Source organism: Phyllobates terribilis, unplaced genomic scaffold (assembly GCF_046119375.1).
Source record: "Phyllobates terribilis strain yellow unplaced genomic scaffold, ASM4611937v1 Scaffold_7__3_contigs__length_470593459, whole genome shotgun sequence".
NCBI lineage: Eukaryota > Metazoa > Chordata > Amphibia > Anura > Dendrobatidae > Phyllobates > Phyllobates terribilis.
In genome coordinates, this window is record NW_027362767.1 from 242094605 (window position 1) to 242110922 (window position 16318).

Here is a 16318-nt window from a genome sequence, read left to right on the forward strand (position 1 = left end):
GCAGAGAGAGAACGGTAGGCCTTCACACTCACCCTGACCAGTGGGGCTCGCCCGAATGCCCTCAGACACCCAGGCCCATTCCTGCCCAGTACTCCTGTTGGGTCATTAGTAATACCAACAATAAAGACCCTGGACTGTTTGAAGAGGACTCTGAACTCTTACTACTGCGGCCTGCACCATCACCCCCAGTATCCTATTACACTGCCCTGAGGCTACACTCTTCCCGTGGGGAGTTATCCTACCCCTGTGCTGTACACCAACATCAGCCTCAGCGGTCTGCCTAGCAGCGGCGGTCGTCCCTGACCGCAATCCACGGGTGGCGTAGTCGGACATTCATAACTCTACAAATAGACTGCCACAGCATTTGGTCTGACCACCCTGAGCCACGGGATCGGGTTGCCACTACTACCCCCATCATCGCACTAAAGCCCGGTTCCGGGTGCCCTACGGCCCAGGGGGCGAGTCACTAGCACTTAGGGGCTCTATATATGGAATTTGCAATCTATTCTAGAAAATCTGCGTTCCAGGAGTCTTGCCGTGTGGCTAAGTAGTACTGTACAGCCACATATGAGGTATTTTTGCATTCAGGAATTCATTCCATGAATTCCTGTGAAGCACCTGAAAAGTTAATAAACTTCCTGAATGTGGTTTTGAGCACCTTGGGGGGGGGTGCAGTTTTTAGAAATGGTGTCACCTTTGGGTATTTTCTGTCATACAGACCCCTCAAAGTCACTTCAAATGTGATGTGGTCAACTTTTAACCCTTGTAACTTCCTAGCAAAAAAAAAAAATGATGTTTCAAAAATTGTGCTGATGTAAAGTAGACATGTAGGAAATGTCATTTATTAACTATTTTTTGTGACATATCTCTCTGTTTTAAGGGCATAAAAATTAAAAGTTTGAAAATTGCAGAATTTTTAACATTTTCGACAAATTTCAGATTTTTTTCACAAATAAACGTAAGTTATATCAAAGAAATTTTACCACTATCATGAAGTACAATATGTCACGAAAAAAACAGTCTCAGAATCAGTGGAATCCGTTGAAGCGTTCCAGAGTTATTACCTCACAAAGTGACGGTGGTCAGAATTCAAAAAATTGGCCCGGTCAGGAAGGTGAAAACAGCCTTCGGGGTGAAAGGGTTAAGGTCATACCACAGCATCTCAATCGGATTAAGGGCAGGACTTTGACTAGTCCACTCCAAAGTCTTAATTTTCAACTTCACGCCTAGTTAATTGAGTTGGTGTGTGGACCACTGGAAGGGAAAGTCTTGCTTTAGTTGAGTTATTGTAGTAGCGGGGAGAGAGATGTTCATGGCTTGAGATTTTGATTGATCTCTAGGCCAGATATTTGTTCGAAGTTAGACAGGGATTGAAGTAAGGCAGGGAGCGAGGTTTGAGGGATGGTGAGAAAAAGCAAAACATCGTCTGCAAACAGAAGAGGTTTGTAGGGGACTGACGCGATTTCTTGCCTTGGATGTATGGATTGAGGCTAAGGCTGATTGCTAAGGGTTCAATTGCGAGTAGGAAGAGTAGCGGGGAGAGGGAACAACCTTTCCGTGCTGTTTGGTGTAGTTTTGATAAAATAAACTGTTTTATCTGCTGCAAATCTACCCGTTCTTAGTGCTGAGCCCTGCATATCCCCACTCACACCACTGATTGTTGTTAGCTCTCTGTGTACACTGTGCATGAGCAGAAAGCAGCCAATCGGTGGTGGGGTCGGGGTTACACAGAGCAGAAGGACTAGGAGACACGATACTACAACTAGTGATAATCTCCTGCGGAATAAAACAGTGATTTTATTGAAACTAGTGACACATTGATAGAATATGGTTCTCTGCCCCTACATTATGCTACTCTCAGATGAAATAGCAAAATCCTGCAGATAGATTTCCTCTAAAAACTTGAAATCTGTACAGTTTAGATATTGAGAATGATACAGCCATATGTTGCAAAACCATACCTCCCAACCATTCTGAAAACCAGTGGGCCAAACCCCAATTTTGAGAGCTATCCCGCAACGTCGGGGGTATGTCCTGACCTCAACTACATCTGTGGACAAAGGTTTACAAACAGGACCTGTCATTTGTCCAACCTACTGCGCTGTTATACTTGCGGGCGACTTGGACAAAGGCGTATCTAGGGGGGACAGACGGGCATCTGTGTCGGTCCGAGGGTCTCCCCTTGCGGCTTCCTTTTGTCGCCCCCAGGACTGCGAGTTGACCAGTCAGGGAGACGTCAGCAATGTGATCAGGTCATGTGATCACGCTGCTGACGTCACTCGCTGGCGCTGCAGAGGCACATATTGGCGGTAAGTGCCCAAGTGGAGCTGAAGACACCGAAAATTAAGTGTAACGAAGGGGAGATTTAGTATGGCAGGAGATTTAGTGTGGGTGTGGGGGGAGATTTAGTGTGGGGTGGGGGAGATTTGAGGACACAAGTTTGGGGGAGCAAGGAAAGGACAAGTGCAGACACAATATGGGGAGCAAGACAAATTTGAAGGCACAGTATGAGGAGAAAGGGGGGAGATGGGGGCATCTATAAGGAAACAGTATGGGGGGGATGGGTGCCGACACAGTATGGTGAGTGAGATGGGTGTAGACACAGTATGGTGAGTGGGGGTGTGGGTGCAGACACAGTATGGTGAATCAGGGGGTGAAAAGTGTGAGTGGGCACAGAATAAAGACTGAGTAGTGTTAGGGGGTTAGCATGGGGTGAAAGTGTAAGGTCACAGCCAGGAGGGGACAGTAAGCCAAGGAGGGGGAGTGTGATGTGGGGGCACAGTATAGAGGCTGGGCCCTATAGGGGGGGCACAGTGTAAGAGGACTGTGTGAAGAGGGGGCCCAGTATGGAAGGGAGAGGGCAGTGTGGAGGGCATGTACCATAAGAGGGGCAGTGTGGGGGTCATATTTTTTGCATGGAATATAGTGAGGGTCAATTATTTATTCAGGGGCTCAGTGTAGGGCAGATATTTTTATTAAGGAGCATTGTAATGACACTTATTTTTAAGGACATCATGTGGGGATGTGCTGCAGAAGACCGGAGAAGATGGAAGTCTGCAGAGACGAGCTGTGGCTGTGAAAAGTCATCATGGAGTCTGGACAAGATGAAGAAAATAAAGAGAAGGACTCCAATCAGAGACAACGTCCAAGTTTATGATGAGTCTGCAGTCATTCTATGTGACTGCAGACTTCTGTGCAGACTTCTTCTCACAGTGCGCACTGCACGCTGTCAGGATTCTCTAGTGCTGACGATTTGTATACATGTGGTAACGTGCCAACTAGACATGCAGGACCTCAGTCAATGAAAATGGATTAAACGAGGCAGGACACGTCTAGTCTGAATGTGGCCAGAAATATACAATTCGCATACTTGTGCTGATATAACTGTCCACACTTGCTACCGGCAAGGAAGAGTCTTAAAAGTCTGGACGAGCCCTTTAATTATAAAATGAAGCCCTGCAGCCAATCCTAACAGTGTGTAATATACTCACTGCCAGGATTCAGCTCTGCTTGCAGGTTTTAGCAGTCATCAAATGGCCACTTCACTCATGCGATTTTCATACTTACGGTCACGTGACAACGAGCTTTTCTTCCTGTTTCTCAGTTTTTCTCTGAACATTGAGAGAATTAGGGAGAGCAGCTCACAGGCATGTGACTAAGTGTGCAAATCACATATGTGTTTGGGGGCAAGGTGCCAAACTGAATTCTTACCTCTGGTGCAGGAAGACCTAGGTACACCTCTGACCTTAGACACATGGCCAAATATTGTCTCCAGGGTCGGGGAATATACTGAGGTGGCATCATACTGTGTGTATGGGGCACTATGTGGGCCTGGAAAGCAGTACCATACAGTGTGTGAACTCTATTGGACTTCACTAGAAGCAATATTTCTGTGTGGGCACATATAAAGGACTGGGCGAGGTTAGAGAAGTGGCTTAGCATAAAATAGAAATCCCTGCGGTGCGCTGCCTGCTGCAGTATGTGACCCTTTTTCCTGTCTTTCAAAGTTGGGAGATATGGTGCCACAACTCCCATCATGCCCTTGCAATATTCCCTCCAAGCAGTGCGTTCTGGAAATGACAGAGTTAATCATTTGTGACAGGCGGAGTTTTTCTCTGTGTTATTAATCCTGTAAGTATGTGTTAACCATTTCATTTCCAGTGCAGACAGATTAGGGATAACATTGCCCGTCTGACACGGGTTGTAAATGAACGCTGTAATCTGCGCGCTCGCAGCATGATAGGGTTAAATATGAAGCCGTTGCAGATTAGGTGGAGTTAAGAATGGTTGCATTAACTCTTTCCTTTCCAGAGCACACAGCTCAGAGCAGTCATTGTCTTCCCTGGTGTGTTGATAACATGATCATTTACTCATCTAGTCATGTGACTGATCACATGGCGGTGACATCATCACAGGTCCTGCAGCACTCTAGGATCCAGCATTTGCCCTTTTCGCAATGGAGGGTAAGGAGTATATGGACATCTATGGGAATCCGATTACGCTGCAGCAGCAGACGTATGGGGACACCTGCCAGGACTTCACTGTCACCAGCGCCAAGCTTTCCGTCCGCTCCCTCACCACCTGGACGTGCATCGTATGGATTGTCGCTTACGCCATATTCTTCTACACGCAGCACAGCGCTGTCCTTACGGTGGCCATCATGGTGTCCATCGTAGGGCTTCTACTTTACTTGCACCTGGTGAAGGTCGATAACGAGTCCCTGCTAATCCTGGGCTCCCTGGGGATCCAGAGGACGACTACGTACGCCTCCGGCCGGGAAAATACCGTCTTTGTGGAGATGTGCAGGATCCAAGACGTCGTCATCAATGAGGGCATCTCCATGCATCGGGTGAACTACTACCTGTGCCTCCTCCTCAAAGATCCCAGTGACCCCCTGGCTGGGGTGTCCCAGGTGGTTCCCGTCTTCCAGAGCTCTCAGCCCCGTCTGGAGTGCCTGAGGGAGATCTACCGAAGCTGTCAGGAGATTTTGTCATATCAACGGAGCCAAGCAGCAAACTGATATGGGCCTGAGAACATGGCGGACCTGTCTGAAGAACATCTAGAACCTTCCTCCTGAGTCGTCTGCGCCATTGACTGTTTCTTAGTTATAGCTCTTTCTGGAAAAGTTGGGTGATAACTTTTCTAGATTCCTATACTGGCTCCTTCCAGACGTTGGGTTCCAGGAGGGGTCACCAAAGCCAAACATCTTGCCTTGGCCATGACATATAGACACCAGGCTAGGGCAGTAAACTGAACTTTTACCCTGGTGAAGGCTCTGTCATCCTTAAACTATATTCACACTGAGGTTTGTTTTTTTTCGATAATTTCCAAAATCTTCCTTAAATATTGCTTCAAAAACTCTTCTGTTTCATTTCTATGTTCGTATGAGGAGTTTCTTCTTTTTTTTTTTTTTTTTTTTTTTAGCGTTTTATACCCCAAAGAAGTTTTGAAAAATTACTTGTGGGGAAAAAAAAATGTGCATGTCACGTCTGTGAAACGGGAAATTCTCCGAACTAGGAACTGTCCGATTAAAAGGCTGCAAGAGTAAAAAATTTTTTTTCCTGAAGAACCTAACACTCTTTCAGGAAATGTTTAAAGAAAATAATAACTTTAAAAAAGGAGGGTTCTGCTTGAAAAATTCATCGTTTTTGAATGCCCAAAAAGAAAAACCCCAGAGTGAGCCTTAGGGTATGTTCACACAGCCTTTTTGCTAAGTTTTTAGAGAGAAAACTCAAAACAAACAAGGAGGAGGATATTGGACAGTTTCTTCAGCAATAATTCCTGAAAAAAATCAAATCTGTGTGAACATACCTGCAGTGTTCTGGAAAAGCTGGGTGGCTATCTACCATTAAAATATATACGTAAAGGGGAAGTTATTTTCCAAAAATAACTTTTCAAATGGCAGAAACTTTATTTTATAAACTTTTTTTTTTTTCTTAAAGTTGGATGACTCTTTAAAGGGGTTGTTAAATCTCCATCAAATTTTCTAGAAACTTACAATATTCTAAAATAGTAAAATGAGTAGTATACTTATGTCCTGAAAATCCACAAGTACATAACATTTTGATAAATTTTCTTGATTTAAATTGATTTATTGATTTTCTTAATAGATCAGACAGAGTGATTATTGTTACCACAGCTCAGAATTGGTCAGATGGTACTTTATACTTTGCATCTATGGGTGGCATAAATGGAAAAAAATGTAAATAATACGAATATATTAAAACATTTCTGATTAACAATGTATACACACCGTTATTTTACAAAATAAATAATTGCTCAAAAATCTTTTTATATAGACTGTTTTTTTGTGATGTCAACCAACATTATCTGGATCTAAACTGCAGGTATGTAGAGTAGGCCCGATATTGGAATGTACTTCTCATTTAACTTAAAGAGAATGTTTTATTATAAAATTACCTATTGTTTAAATTATTGTTTTTTTACTTTGGACATCGATTTCTCTCCACGCTAAATGCGCTCCCAATAATCGATAATACAGGTAAATATAGACAAATATTATTTCCTGTACAACTCTTATTTCACCATACAACGCGTTTCGACATAAAATCGTCTTCATCGGGTATATTTATCTAAATGAACAAAAGCCATGACTGCTTTATATAGGAAGCAGAAACATGTCAGTTAGGGCGGAGGCCATGTTTAGCAAATGTTTTTTTACTTTGTATTTTTACATGATGGTTTTATTTTACAATGCCTGATAACACCTCTATATACAGTAGATTACACAAAGTCTGCCATTCACAATAGGTGATGTCACAGCTCACCTCCTCCCCCTCCTGTACAATGCCTGATAACGCCTCTATTAACAGTAGATGACAGAGGATCCACCATTCACAATAGATGATATCACAGCTCACCTCCTCCTCCTCCTGTACAATGACTGATAACACCTCTATATACAGTAGATAACACAGCCCTATTGGTCAGGAGTAGTGCCATTTCTTAAAAAAAAAAAAAAAAAAAAAAAAAAAAAAAAGCCATGTTTTTCTAATCCTGGACAACACCTTCATAGCAAAATTGTTCAAAGCCGCCAGTGGGACCATATTTGGTATTTGCATTTCAATCTTTTTTGTTTGCACAGGAGATGAGTGTCTGGCACCAGTTTAAAGGGATTGTTCAGGATTAGAAAAACACGGCTGCTTTCTTTCAGAAACAGTGCCACCCATAGCCATGGGTGGGGTCTGGTATTGCAACTCAATCCCTATGAACTGAATGGAGCTGAGCTGTAATACCAGGAACAACCCATAGTCCTAGGTGGTCTGTCTCCTGAAAGCAGCCATGTTTGTATAATCCTGGACAACCCCTTTAATCCCCCATTCCCATTGAGAACACACTGAGGTGCATTCATGTATATGGGGTGCCAGGGGAGGATCAGGAGTAATAGCTGTTTGGTGAACGCTCGTACTGAAGGTATATGCAGTCATATCGGAGAAGAGGGGATGTATAGCTGAATATGTTGGCAAATTCATTCACTTCCACATTGAGAAGCGAGCAGTGCAGTGATCCCTCCCGAACTGTGTTCACGATCAGCCAGTATCACGCAACTTTCCCATTGATTAGAATAGGACAGGAGCAGAACATCACCTGCCCCACTCACTTCTCGATGAGGAAGTGAGCAGAGATGAACAAAGCCTTTAAAGGGATTGTCCACCTCTTTACCTGCATTTATAGCTAAAAAAATAATTTTTGAACCGTTTTGCTTTTACAGGCTCTATTTTCCTGCACATTCATCTCCGATGTGGTCTGTGGTTATAAATCAGCTGATAGGATCAAACAAAGAGTTACAAACTCCCCATCAGATCATCATAGTGGGCTTACTTACAGGTTCTCAGTTAACTCATTCTAAAGCCAGCAATTGTCAGTGAAAGACAGAGGCTATAGAAAGCAAACGGTGCAATTTTTTTTAATGAAACGAAATTCCAAAAATTATATTTAGACCCAATTGCATGCAAAAAAAAATTGTATCAAAGAAAGAAATGTGACCACCCATATGACAGCTTTAGGGTCTGTAATATAAATTCTCATTGAAGTCTGCTTATTATTTTTTCTCTTTAAGCAGGAAAGAGGAAAAAAATATGAATAACAGTAAAGTTCCTTTAATTCATCATCATCATCAAAAGGCACAGTAATATCCAATATTCTGGATTAAGAGAGGTAAATTACACTTTCATAATTAGTAAAGATTTTTAAAGGGATTGTCCAGGCCCTAGATGTTGATGACCTATCCTTAGGATAATTCATCAAATATCAGAGGGTGGGGGTCCAACACCCGGCACCACCACCGATCACCGAGATCCAGCCCAGCTCCATACAATGTACTGCACATCAGCTCCTATTCACTTCAGTAGTACCAGAACGTGGCCTCTACATTGTATGGAGCTAGGCTGTTGCAGTTCCGTCCATTGTTTATATTCAGATCTGAAAACGGTTAATCGGTGGTGGTGCCGGGTGTTGGGCCCCCACCCTCTAATATTGATGAATTACCCGAAGGATAGGCCATCGTTATCATAAACCATTGTTACGATCCCTTCTAGCAGCAGAGGGGCAACTTTAAGCTCCTGGGCCACAATGCATGATCACTAATGTTGCCTACCACCTATCATGGTACTGTAGCAGAGGGGTCTTTGCACCCCCTTAGCTGTCACTTCTGTTCCCTCTATAGCAACACCCCAGTATACTGCTTCCTGCCTTGAGAAACTGTAGCTTATGAGATGGTTTTAGCAGTCCAGTAGCGGGTTATTGGAATTTCTGAACTAAAGGAATTTTTAAATTGTCGTGTTAAACAGTAGCATATATAATTCTGAGCTGTAGCACATTATTATATTTAGGATCAAGCTTCCGTTTTACAATACAGTGAGGTTAGCTGGGATCTGTACGTTCCCACAAAGGAGAGGCGGCCATTGAGTAGACTATTAACGCATGTAACAGCGACTTTGTTGATTCATAGCGACATGGGGCAGAAGACAGACTTATAGACTTTCTATTGAGCGCATATTTGATGTTGGGGGGGTGGTGAGGGAGGTCTCAGCACTTGGAACAGACACTGACCAAAACTTTCAAGATTTCAAAAGTTTTATGAAACTTTAAAAATCAGGCCGAGCTGCAATACCAGACTTGGCCTGTGGACAAGAGTGGTGCTGTTTCTGAAAATAAAGGCAATTCTTGGTCCCAAAGTCCCCTTTTAAGAGATCTTAATCTCTATTAAGGAAAGGGAGGTGTCCCCATAAAAGAGAGTAAATGAACCAATTATTTGCATTGTAATTTGTCCCCAAAAACGACACAATGGCTGCTACCTTTGTGTGTCGTGACTGAACTGAATTGGGGTATATTCATTATATTCCGACTGTTTTAAACCAGCTGCATTTCACAGCAAGCAGTAAAGTAAGAAGGAAGCTCGCCCTCTAGTGGTGGCTTTTTAGAACCACACTCTAAAGTAACTTTTTGGCATAAGCTCATGCATCATCCATTATCAGATCCGTGAGAGATTTACCTAAATGTTTTACATAAAATGAAGCGTCATCTCCAAGGCCAAGAATATATATAAATAGTTTCACAGTAATTGACTTTGGCGCCGACGTCCGACTACACGGTGTGCGTCTGCACCCAGTGACATAGCCGCTGTGAATAGCGAGAGGGGCTGACGGTGGAGAACTCCTGCCCGTGGTAACGCATGCTCTTCCACAAATGTTCCAGTCGTTTCTTCAGGCCGTAGACGGTGAATATGTCAATGATTCCAATGAAGTATCTCAGTTCCGGCCCGTCCATCACATGCAGAGGGTTCCTGTAATTAGGAAGTAGGCGGCGATTTTGGGCCATAACCTCGGAGATATCGGACACAGTGCTGACCTGCTGACCAATTTTTTTCAGGGGCGCGCGTCTAGTAGAAGTCACATCTGGGGTGTCGCTAAACTCGGTCCCGTCGTCTTCTTTATCCGTGGATTCACTTTCTTCTTCTACAGTTCCAGGCACAGAAGCGCACTGAGACGTAGTGGGACTACCAGTCCCATTTACAGACCTGGAGGGTACAGGAGAATTAGAAAAAGTTTAGGAAAAAAAAATCTTATTTCCCACCCGAAACAACACCTCTCTTCTCTATGTGGTTACGTCTGGTATTGCAGCTCAGTTTTATTTTATTGTATGAGTGTAAGCTGCAATACCAGACCCAACCTATAAAAAAAGTGTGACGCTATTTCAAGATACTATTTGATGTATGCCTCCAACGTATTGTTCAGTGAAGGTTTAAAACGCCAGATGCCTCACCTTTTAGTGCGGACGATTAGGTTGGCCAAAGACCAGCTCTGGTTTTTCTCATCTTGATGTAGAGGCTGAAATCCAACCAGAAGACTGTAATCCAGAACATTGAGCTCCTTTAAGAAAAGCGTGTCCAGCTCCGTCTGACGAAGAAGCCAGGAACGTTGTTGATCTGGAGGAGAAGTGGGAAGTGAAACTGGTTCAAAAGGGAAGAAGGGAGGAGCTGCCGATGGCAACCAATCAGAGAGCAGATTTAATTTTCTGACGGGCCTTTGAAACATGAGCGGTGGAATCTCATTGGTCGCTAGGGACACCTCCCCCACTCACTTTACACCAGTGTGTAGCATCGGCGTCTCAGCCTCCTGCCAGGCAGAGACGCCGTTCCCCTCACCGCCGCGGTCCTGGTCCGGCGTCTTCCTGCTCCCCTCCTGCTGCTGCTGTGGCACACACCGCGCGCAGCTTCCCGGGCACTGTGCTTAGGGCGAGCGCTCCCTCTTAAAGGGGCTGCGTGCGCCATCCTAAAGAGTCCCCGGCCAATGGCCGGAGGACTTCCCCTTTATAAGTCACCTCCTCCAAAATGGAGGTGCCTGTGCAAGGTTGTTGTTTTGTGTGCTAACACTTTCCTCAGCCCTCAGTTCCCCCTGCCTGTCAGTCCTGCCCGCCAGTCTATCTAACAGTCCTGCCCGCCAGCCTGCCTACCTGGAGCACCTGCCAGTTACCTGCTGTGCCCACCAGCTTGCCTACCCGGAGCACCTGTCTGGCTCTCCGCCGTACCCACCTGTTTGCCTACCCGGATCACCTGTCTGGCTATCAGCCGTACCTGCCTGCTTATCTACCCGGACCACCCGCCAGCCTTCCTGCCGTGCTCATCCGCTGTACCGGTCAGCTCCTGTCATCTGACCCGTGGGAGTCACCTGCTCTCACACAAGGTCGGTCCCAGAGTGGCACCTGGTTCACCTGCCCGGTCCCTCCCTGGTTCACAGAGTCGACTAAGCCGTCATGTGACCTGGATCGGTCCAAGTAGGCACTTAGTTACGCCCCTCTGGTCCCTCTTTGCACCAAAGCACAAAGGTTCCACCACCCGAACCCGTAACAGTTTGCACAGGACATGGAATCCGGTGGCTCCCAGGCTCCTTCGCTCTCTGACCTGTACCAGGAGGTCTCACGTCAGAGATCCCAACAGGAAACTATCCTGTCCTATCTGCGGACTGTCAACTCCCGACTGGACACGCTGTCCACCCCGTCTGTGTCCGTCTCTAGCCGAGCTGCATCCGCTCCGGCGACGCCTCAACCCAGTGGCGCTGTGGCACCCGGCTTTGGACCCCTGCTCTCTGCGCCTCCACGTTTTGGTGGTGACCCCGTCCTATGCCGGGGCTTCTTAAATCAGTGCACGCTGCACTTTCAACTTCTGGCACACCAGTTCACCTCCGACCGGGCCAAGGAGGCGTTCATCATGTCTCACCTCACCGGAGAGGCATTGGCATGGCTTAACCCTCTGTGGGAAAGAGGGGATCCCCTGGTGTCCGATCTTCTGGCTTTCCTCTCTGCCTTCCGGAGGGTCTTCGATGAGCCCGGATGAAAACCTTCTACTTCCTCCTCACTTCTCCGTCTCCGCCAAGGGAATCTCACTGTGGGCCAGTATGCCGTACGTTTCCGAACCCCCGCATCTGAACTTGCCTGGAACAATGAGGCCCTGGTGTCCACCTTTTGGGAGGGTCTTTCCAGATGGATCAAGGATGAGCTAGCCGGTCGTGACATCCCTTCCACCCTGGAGGACCTGGTGTCATTAGCTACCCGGATTGACATGTTTTTTCTGGAGCGTGCTAAGGAGACGACCTGGGAGAGAAGATTTCCGCATCTCGCTCCAACATTCCAAAGGCCAGCCTCGCAACCAGCAATCCCCCGGGCATGTTCGTCAGAACCTATACAAATTTCCCAAACCAAGATGGTCAAGTCTCGCCTGGAGGCACGCCGAGCCGAGGGGAGTTGCTTCTACTGTGGCAGTATAGAGCATCTGATCCGTTCCTGCCCGGTGAGGCCGGGAAACTCCAGTGTCTAGGACTGCTCAGAGAGGTCGTCCTAGGCAAGAGTAAATCCTCTCCATCTATGACTCTGTCTGTTTCCATTTCCAGTGGTGAGACCCGCTTCTTCAAGACAGCCCATCTGGATTCCAGAGCCGCTGGGAATCTCATTCAACAGGCCATTGTGGAGCATTATCAGATTCCTACCGTATGTCTGGCTGAACCGTTGGCGGTTGCCTCTGTGGATGGGAAGCTTCTCCCGGAAACCATCTTGCTTGTCACTGAACCTGTAACTCTTCAGGTGGGAATGCTGCACTCGGAGAGGATCTCCTTTCATGTGCTGTCTGGTCTCTCTCACTCCCTCTTGCTTGGTCTACCCTAGTTACAAAGACATGAGCCCATCCTGAATTGAAGATCTGGTGAAGTGCTCCGTTGGGGTCAGGAATGCCATGAGTTCTGCCTGGTTCCGGTTCGTCCTGCTCGACCCCCATCTACTCCGGCAAATCTACCTGGTCTGCCGGCGCCCTACTGGTCCTATGTGGATGTCTTTGACAAAAATGAGGCTGAGACACTACCACCTCATAGGCCGTATGATTGCCCCATCGACCTGGTACCTGGTGCTTCTCATCCCCGTGGGCGAATCTACCCTTTGTCGCTGGCTGAGACCCGTGCCATGTCTGAGTACATAGAGGAGAACCTTGCTAGAGGATTTATCCAGAAATCCACCTCTCCGGCTGGAGCAGGATTCTTCTTCGTCAAGAAGAAAGACGGCTCTCTACGTCCCTGTATCGATTACAGGGGCCTAAACCAGATCACCATCAAAAATAAGTACCCCCTGCCTCTCATCTCGGAGCTGTTTGACCGCCTTAAAGGCTTGAAGATCTTCACCAAGCTCGATCTTCGTGGGGCGTACAATTTGGTCCGGATTCACCAGGGAGACGAGTGGAAGACGGCATTCAACACCCGGGACGGTCACTACGAATATCGTATGATGCCTGTTAGAACCTTGCTGTTAGGTTTTTTTTCCTTTGCTGGTCACATGACCTTGTTGGCCTATTTAATCCTGCTCCGCCCTTCTGGCTTTGCTGGACTTCATTGTATATCTACTTTCTAGCTAGCCTGTGCTCTGTATCTAACTCTGTTAGTTTGCTTGGTCTACGGACCTCTAGGTTCTATCTATTTTGTTTGTTCGTCTGTCTGCTGCTATTTCTGTTAGGAGGTGTCCCATATTCCTCCCAGTCCTTAGTACTTGTAGGGATTCCCTCCCCAAATCTATAGGTCTCCGTACAGACTAGATTAGGACTTTAGCAGGTCTGATCGCAGGATCAGGTTCCCTGTTACATCGTAGGGATTCAGCTGAGTCTTATAGTAGGGACAGATCTCCTCTCTTTCCTTAGCTTTGGTAGCAGAACATAACAGTAAGTCCAGCCTGTAAATTCTCTAAGGAAAGATTTTTTTTTGTTCCATCATGGTGTCGGTTCAGGATTTGGCTAAACACCTGCAGGGACTCTCTCTGGAAGTGGCCGAGCTCCGTCAGCACGTGAGTAACTGTCCTGGAGCATATTTCTTGGAGCCTAAGGTATGTTTGCCGGATTTATTTTTTGGTGAACATCGAGAATTTTTTTCATTTAAAAATGCTTGCTTATTGTATTTTCGTTTGAGACCCAAGTCCTCTGGGGATGAATCCCAGCGCGTAGGGTTCATAATGTCACTTTTGCGCAAAGAGCCTCAGGAGTGGGCCTTTTCTTTGCAACCTAGTGATACATGCTTCAGATCAGTGGATAGTTTTTTTTCTGCTTTAGGACTATTATATGATGATCCTGACCGTGTGGCATCAGCTGAGACTGAGTTGAGACGTTTAAAACAAGGATCAGGTAATATGGAAAAATATTGTACACATTTTCGTCGTTGGTCCACTCAAACAGGGTGGAACGATTCTGCTCTGAAAAGTCTATTTCTTGCTGGGCTCAGTGAAAAGGTTAAAGACCTGCTAATTGCTTATCCTACACCTGAGGATTTGCAACAGGCTATGCAATTAGCTATACGGGTGGACAGAAGACTGCGTGCTAGGGTTAATGAGAGCAAATCCTCTGCTATGTCAGTTTCTGGTTATGATAATGTGTGTACTAACAGTGGTGAACCGATGGAGATTGGATCGGTGGCACCTCGCTCTCAAGAAAAACACCGTCGTTTTTCAGAAGGCTTGTGTTTCTATTGTGGAAAATCTGGTCATTTGATTAAAGGCTGTGAGCTTCGTATGAAGAAAGAAAAAAAAATGGTCAGTCACGCCCGTATTGCCTGTTTAAATTCCAAGGGTATATTTTTAGCTGCTTCCACGATTGCTCAGGAAAAATTAATGGAATTTCGGGTGTTTGTTGATTGCGGGTCTACACTGAATGTTATTGATGGGGGATTCGTGGAAAAACTCAATTTAAAACCTGAACCTTTATCATCCCCCATTGCTGTGGTTTCTGTGGATGGCTCCCCTTTGAAGAATATTACTCTCAAGGTCAGTGAATTTCCTCTCACTATTAATGGTGTTCACCATGAGAAATTGGATTTGGTAGTGTTGAATAACTTGCCTTCTCCAGTAATATTGGGTTTGCCCTGGTTAAAATTTCACAATCCTGTACTGGATTGGTCTACCAGTGAAATTAAATCCTGGAGCCATAAATGTTATGACAAGTGTTGTAACGGGCGTATTGCAGCTTTGGATAGGGGAGAATTGCCTGTTCCTATTCAGGATTTTTGGAGAGTTTTTTCTGAGAAAGAATCGCAGGTTTTGCCTCCCCATAGAGACTATGATTGTTCTATTGAATTTGTCCCTGGAGCGACTCTTCCTAAAAGTCGTTTATTTAACCTTACTATTCCTGAGAGGAAGGCTTTGGAGGAATACATACAGACAAGTTTAGCCGCCGGTCACATTAGGCCCTCTAAGTCTCCTGTGGCGGTTGGATTTTTTTTTGTAAAAAAAAAGGACGGCGGTTTACGTCCTTGTCTGGATTTTCGTGAGATTAACAAAATTACGGTACGCAATCCTTACCCACTGCCATTGATTCCTGATCTGTTTAACCAGTTATTGGGGGCCAAGTGGTTCTCTAAAATTGACCTTAAGGGGGCATACAATCTGTTGCGCATGAAGGAGGGTGATGAATGGAAGACTGCTTTTAACACTCCTGTGGGTCATTTTGAGAATCTGGTTATGCCTTTTGGTCTTACTAATGCTCCTGCATTTTTTCAGAATCTGATTAATGACATCCTTAGACCTTTGATCGGTAAAAATGTGGTTGTGTATTTGGATGACATTTTGATTTATTCGCCAGATCTGGAGTCTCATTGGCGGAGCGTGCGTGAGGTATTACAGTTATTAATGGACAATTCGCTTTTTGCTAAGCTGGAGAAATGTGAGTTCGCTGTACAGAGAATTAGTTTTTTGGGCTACATTATCTCCAGCAAAGGTTTTGAGATGGATCCGGTTAAGGTTCAGGCTGTGCAGGAATGGCCTAGGCCTATTGGTTTGAAATCAATACAGAGGTTTTTGGGTTTCGCCAATTACTATAGAAAATTCATAAAAAATTTTTCTAGTATTGTCAAACCTCTGACTGATCTCACCAGGAAAGGTGCTGATGCGGTTCAGTGGTCTTCTGAGGCCATTGAAGCTTTTGTGTATCTCAAGGAGAGGTTCACCTCTGCTCCCATCCTTATGCAGCCTGATGTTACTAGGCCGTTTTTGGTTGAGGTTGATGCTTCCTCTGTGGGGGTTGGCGCAGTATTGTCTCAGGATAACGGGGATGGATTACATCCCTGTGCATTTTTTTCAAAAAAATTTTCGGAGACTGAATTGAATTACGATATTGGTAATCGGGAATTATTGGCTATTAAACTCGCATTTGAACACTGGCGCCACTTCTTGGAAGGTGCGGAATTTCCCGTTCAGGTTCTTACGGATCATAAAAATCTGATATATCTTGACGCTGCCAAGCGCCTGAATGCCCGTCAGGCTAGGTGGGCACTGTTTTTCT

At 45.5% G+C, this 16318-nt stretch overlaps 2 protein-coding genes across 5 annotated transcripts in view; one reads left to right on the forward strand and one right to left on the reverse strand.

Annotated features, from left to right (window-relative positions):
• The first annotated feature begins 4351 nt into the window (after window positions 1–4351).
• On the forward strand, window positions 4352–6286 carry PIGH (phosphatidylinositol glycan anchor biosynthesis class H). Its single transcript, XM_073639989.1, has one exon. It carries the CDS (start codon window positions 4457–4459, stop codon window positions 5018–5020), a length of 564 nt encoding a protein of 187 aa, XP_073496090.1. The 5' UTR covers window positions 4352–4456; the 3' UTR covers window positions 5021–6286.
• Window positions 6287–6954: 668 nt separating this feature from the next.
• PIP5KL1 (phosphatidylinositol-4-phosphate 5-kinase like 1) overlaps window positions 6955–16318 on the reverse strand; it is a 34590-nt gene continuing 25226 nt past the window's right edge. For all 4 annotated transcript variants that reach the window (XM_073639987.1, XM_073639985.1, XM_073639986.1 and 1 more), the window contains 2 exons: window positions 10285–10447; window positions 6955–10039 (listed from right to left, as the gene is read on the reverse strand). In XM_073639987.1, the coding sequence (XP_073496088.1) occupies window positions 9607–10039; window positions 10285–10447 (596 nt within the window). In that variant the 3' untranslated portion in view covers window positions 6955–9606. The remainder of the gene's footprint in view (window positions 10040–10284; window positions 10448–16318) is intronic.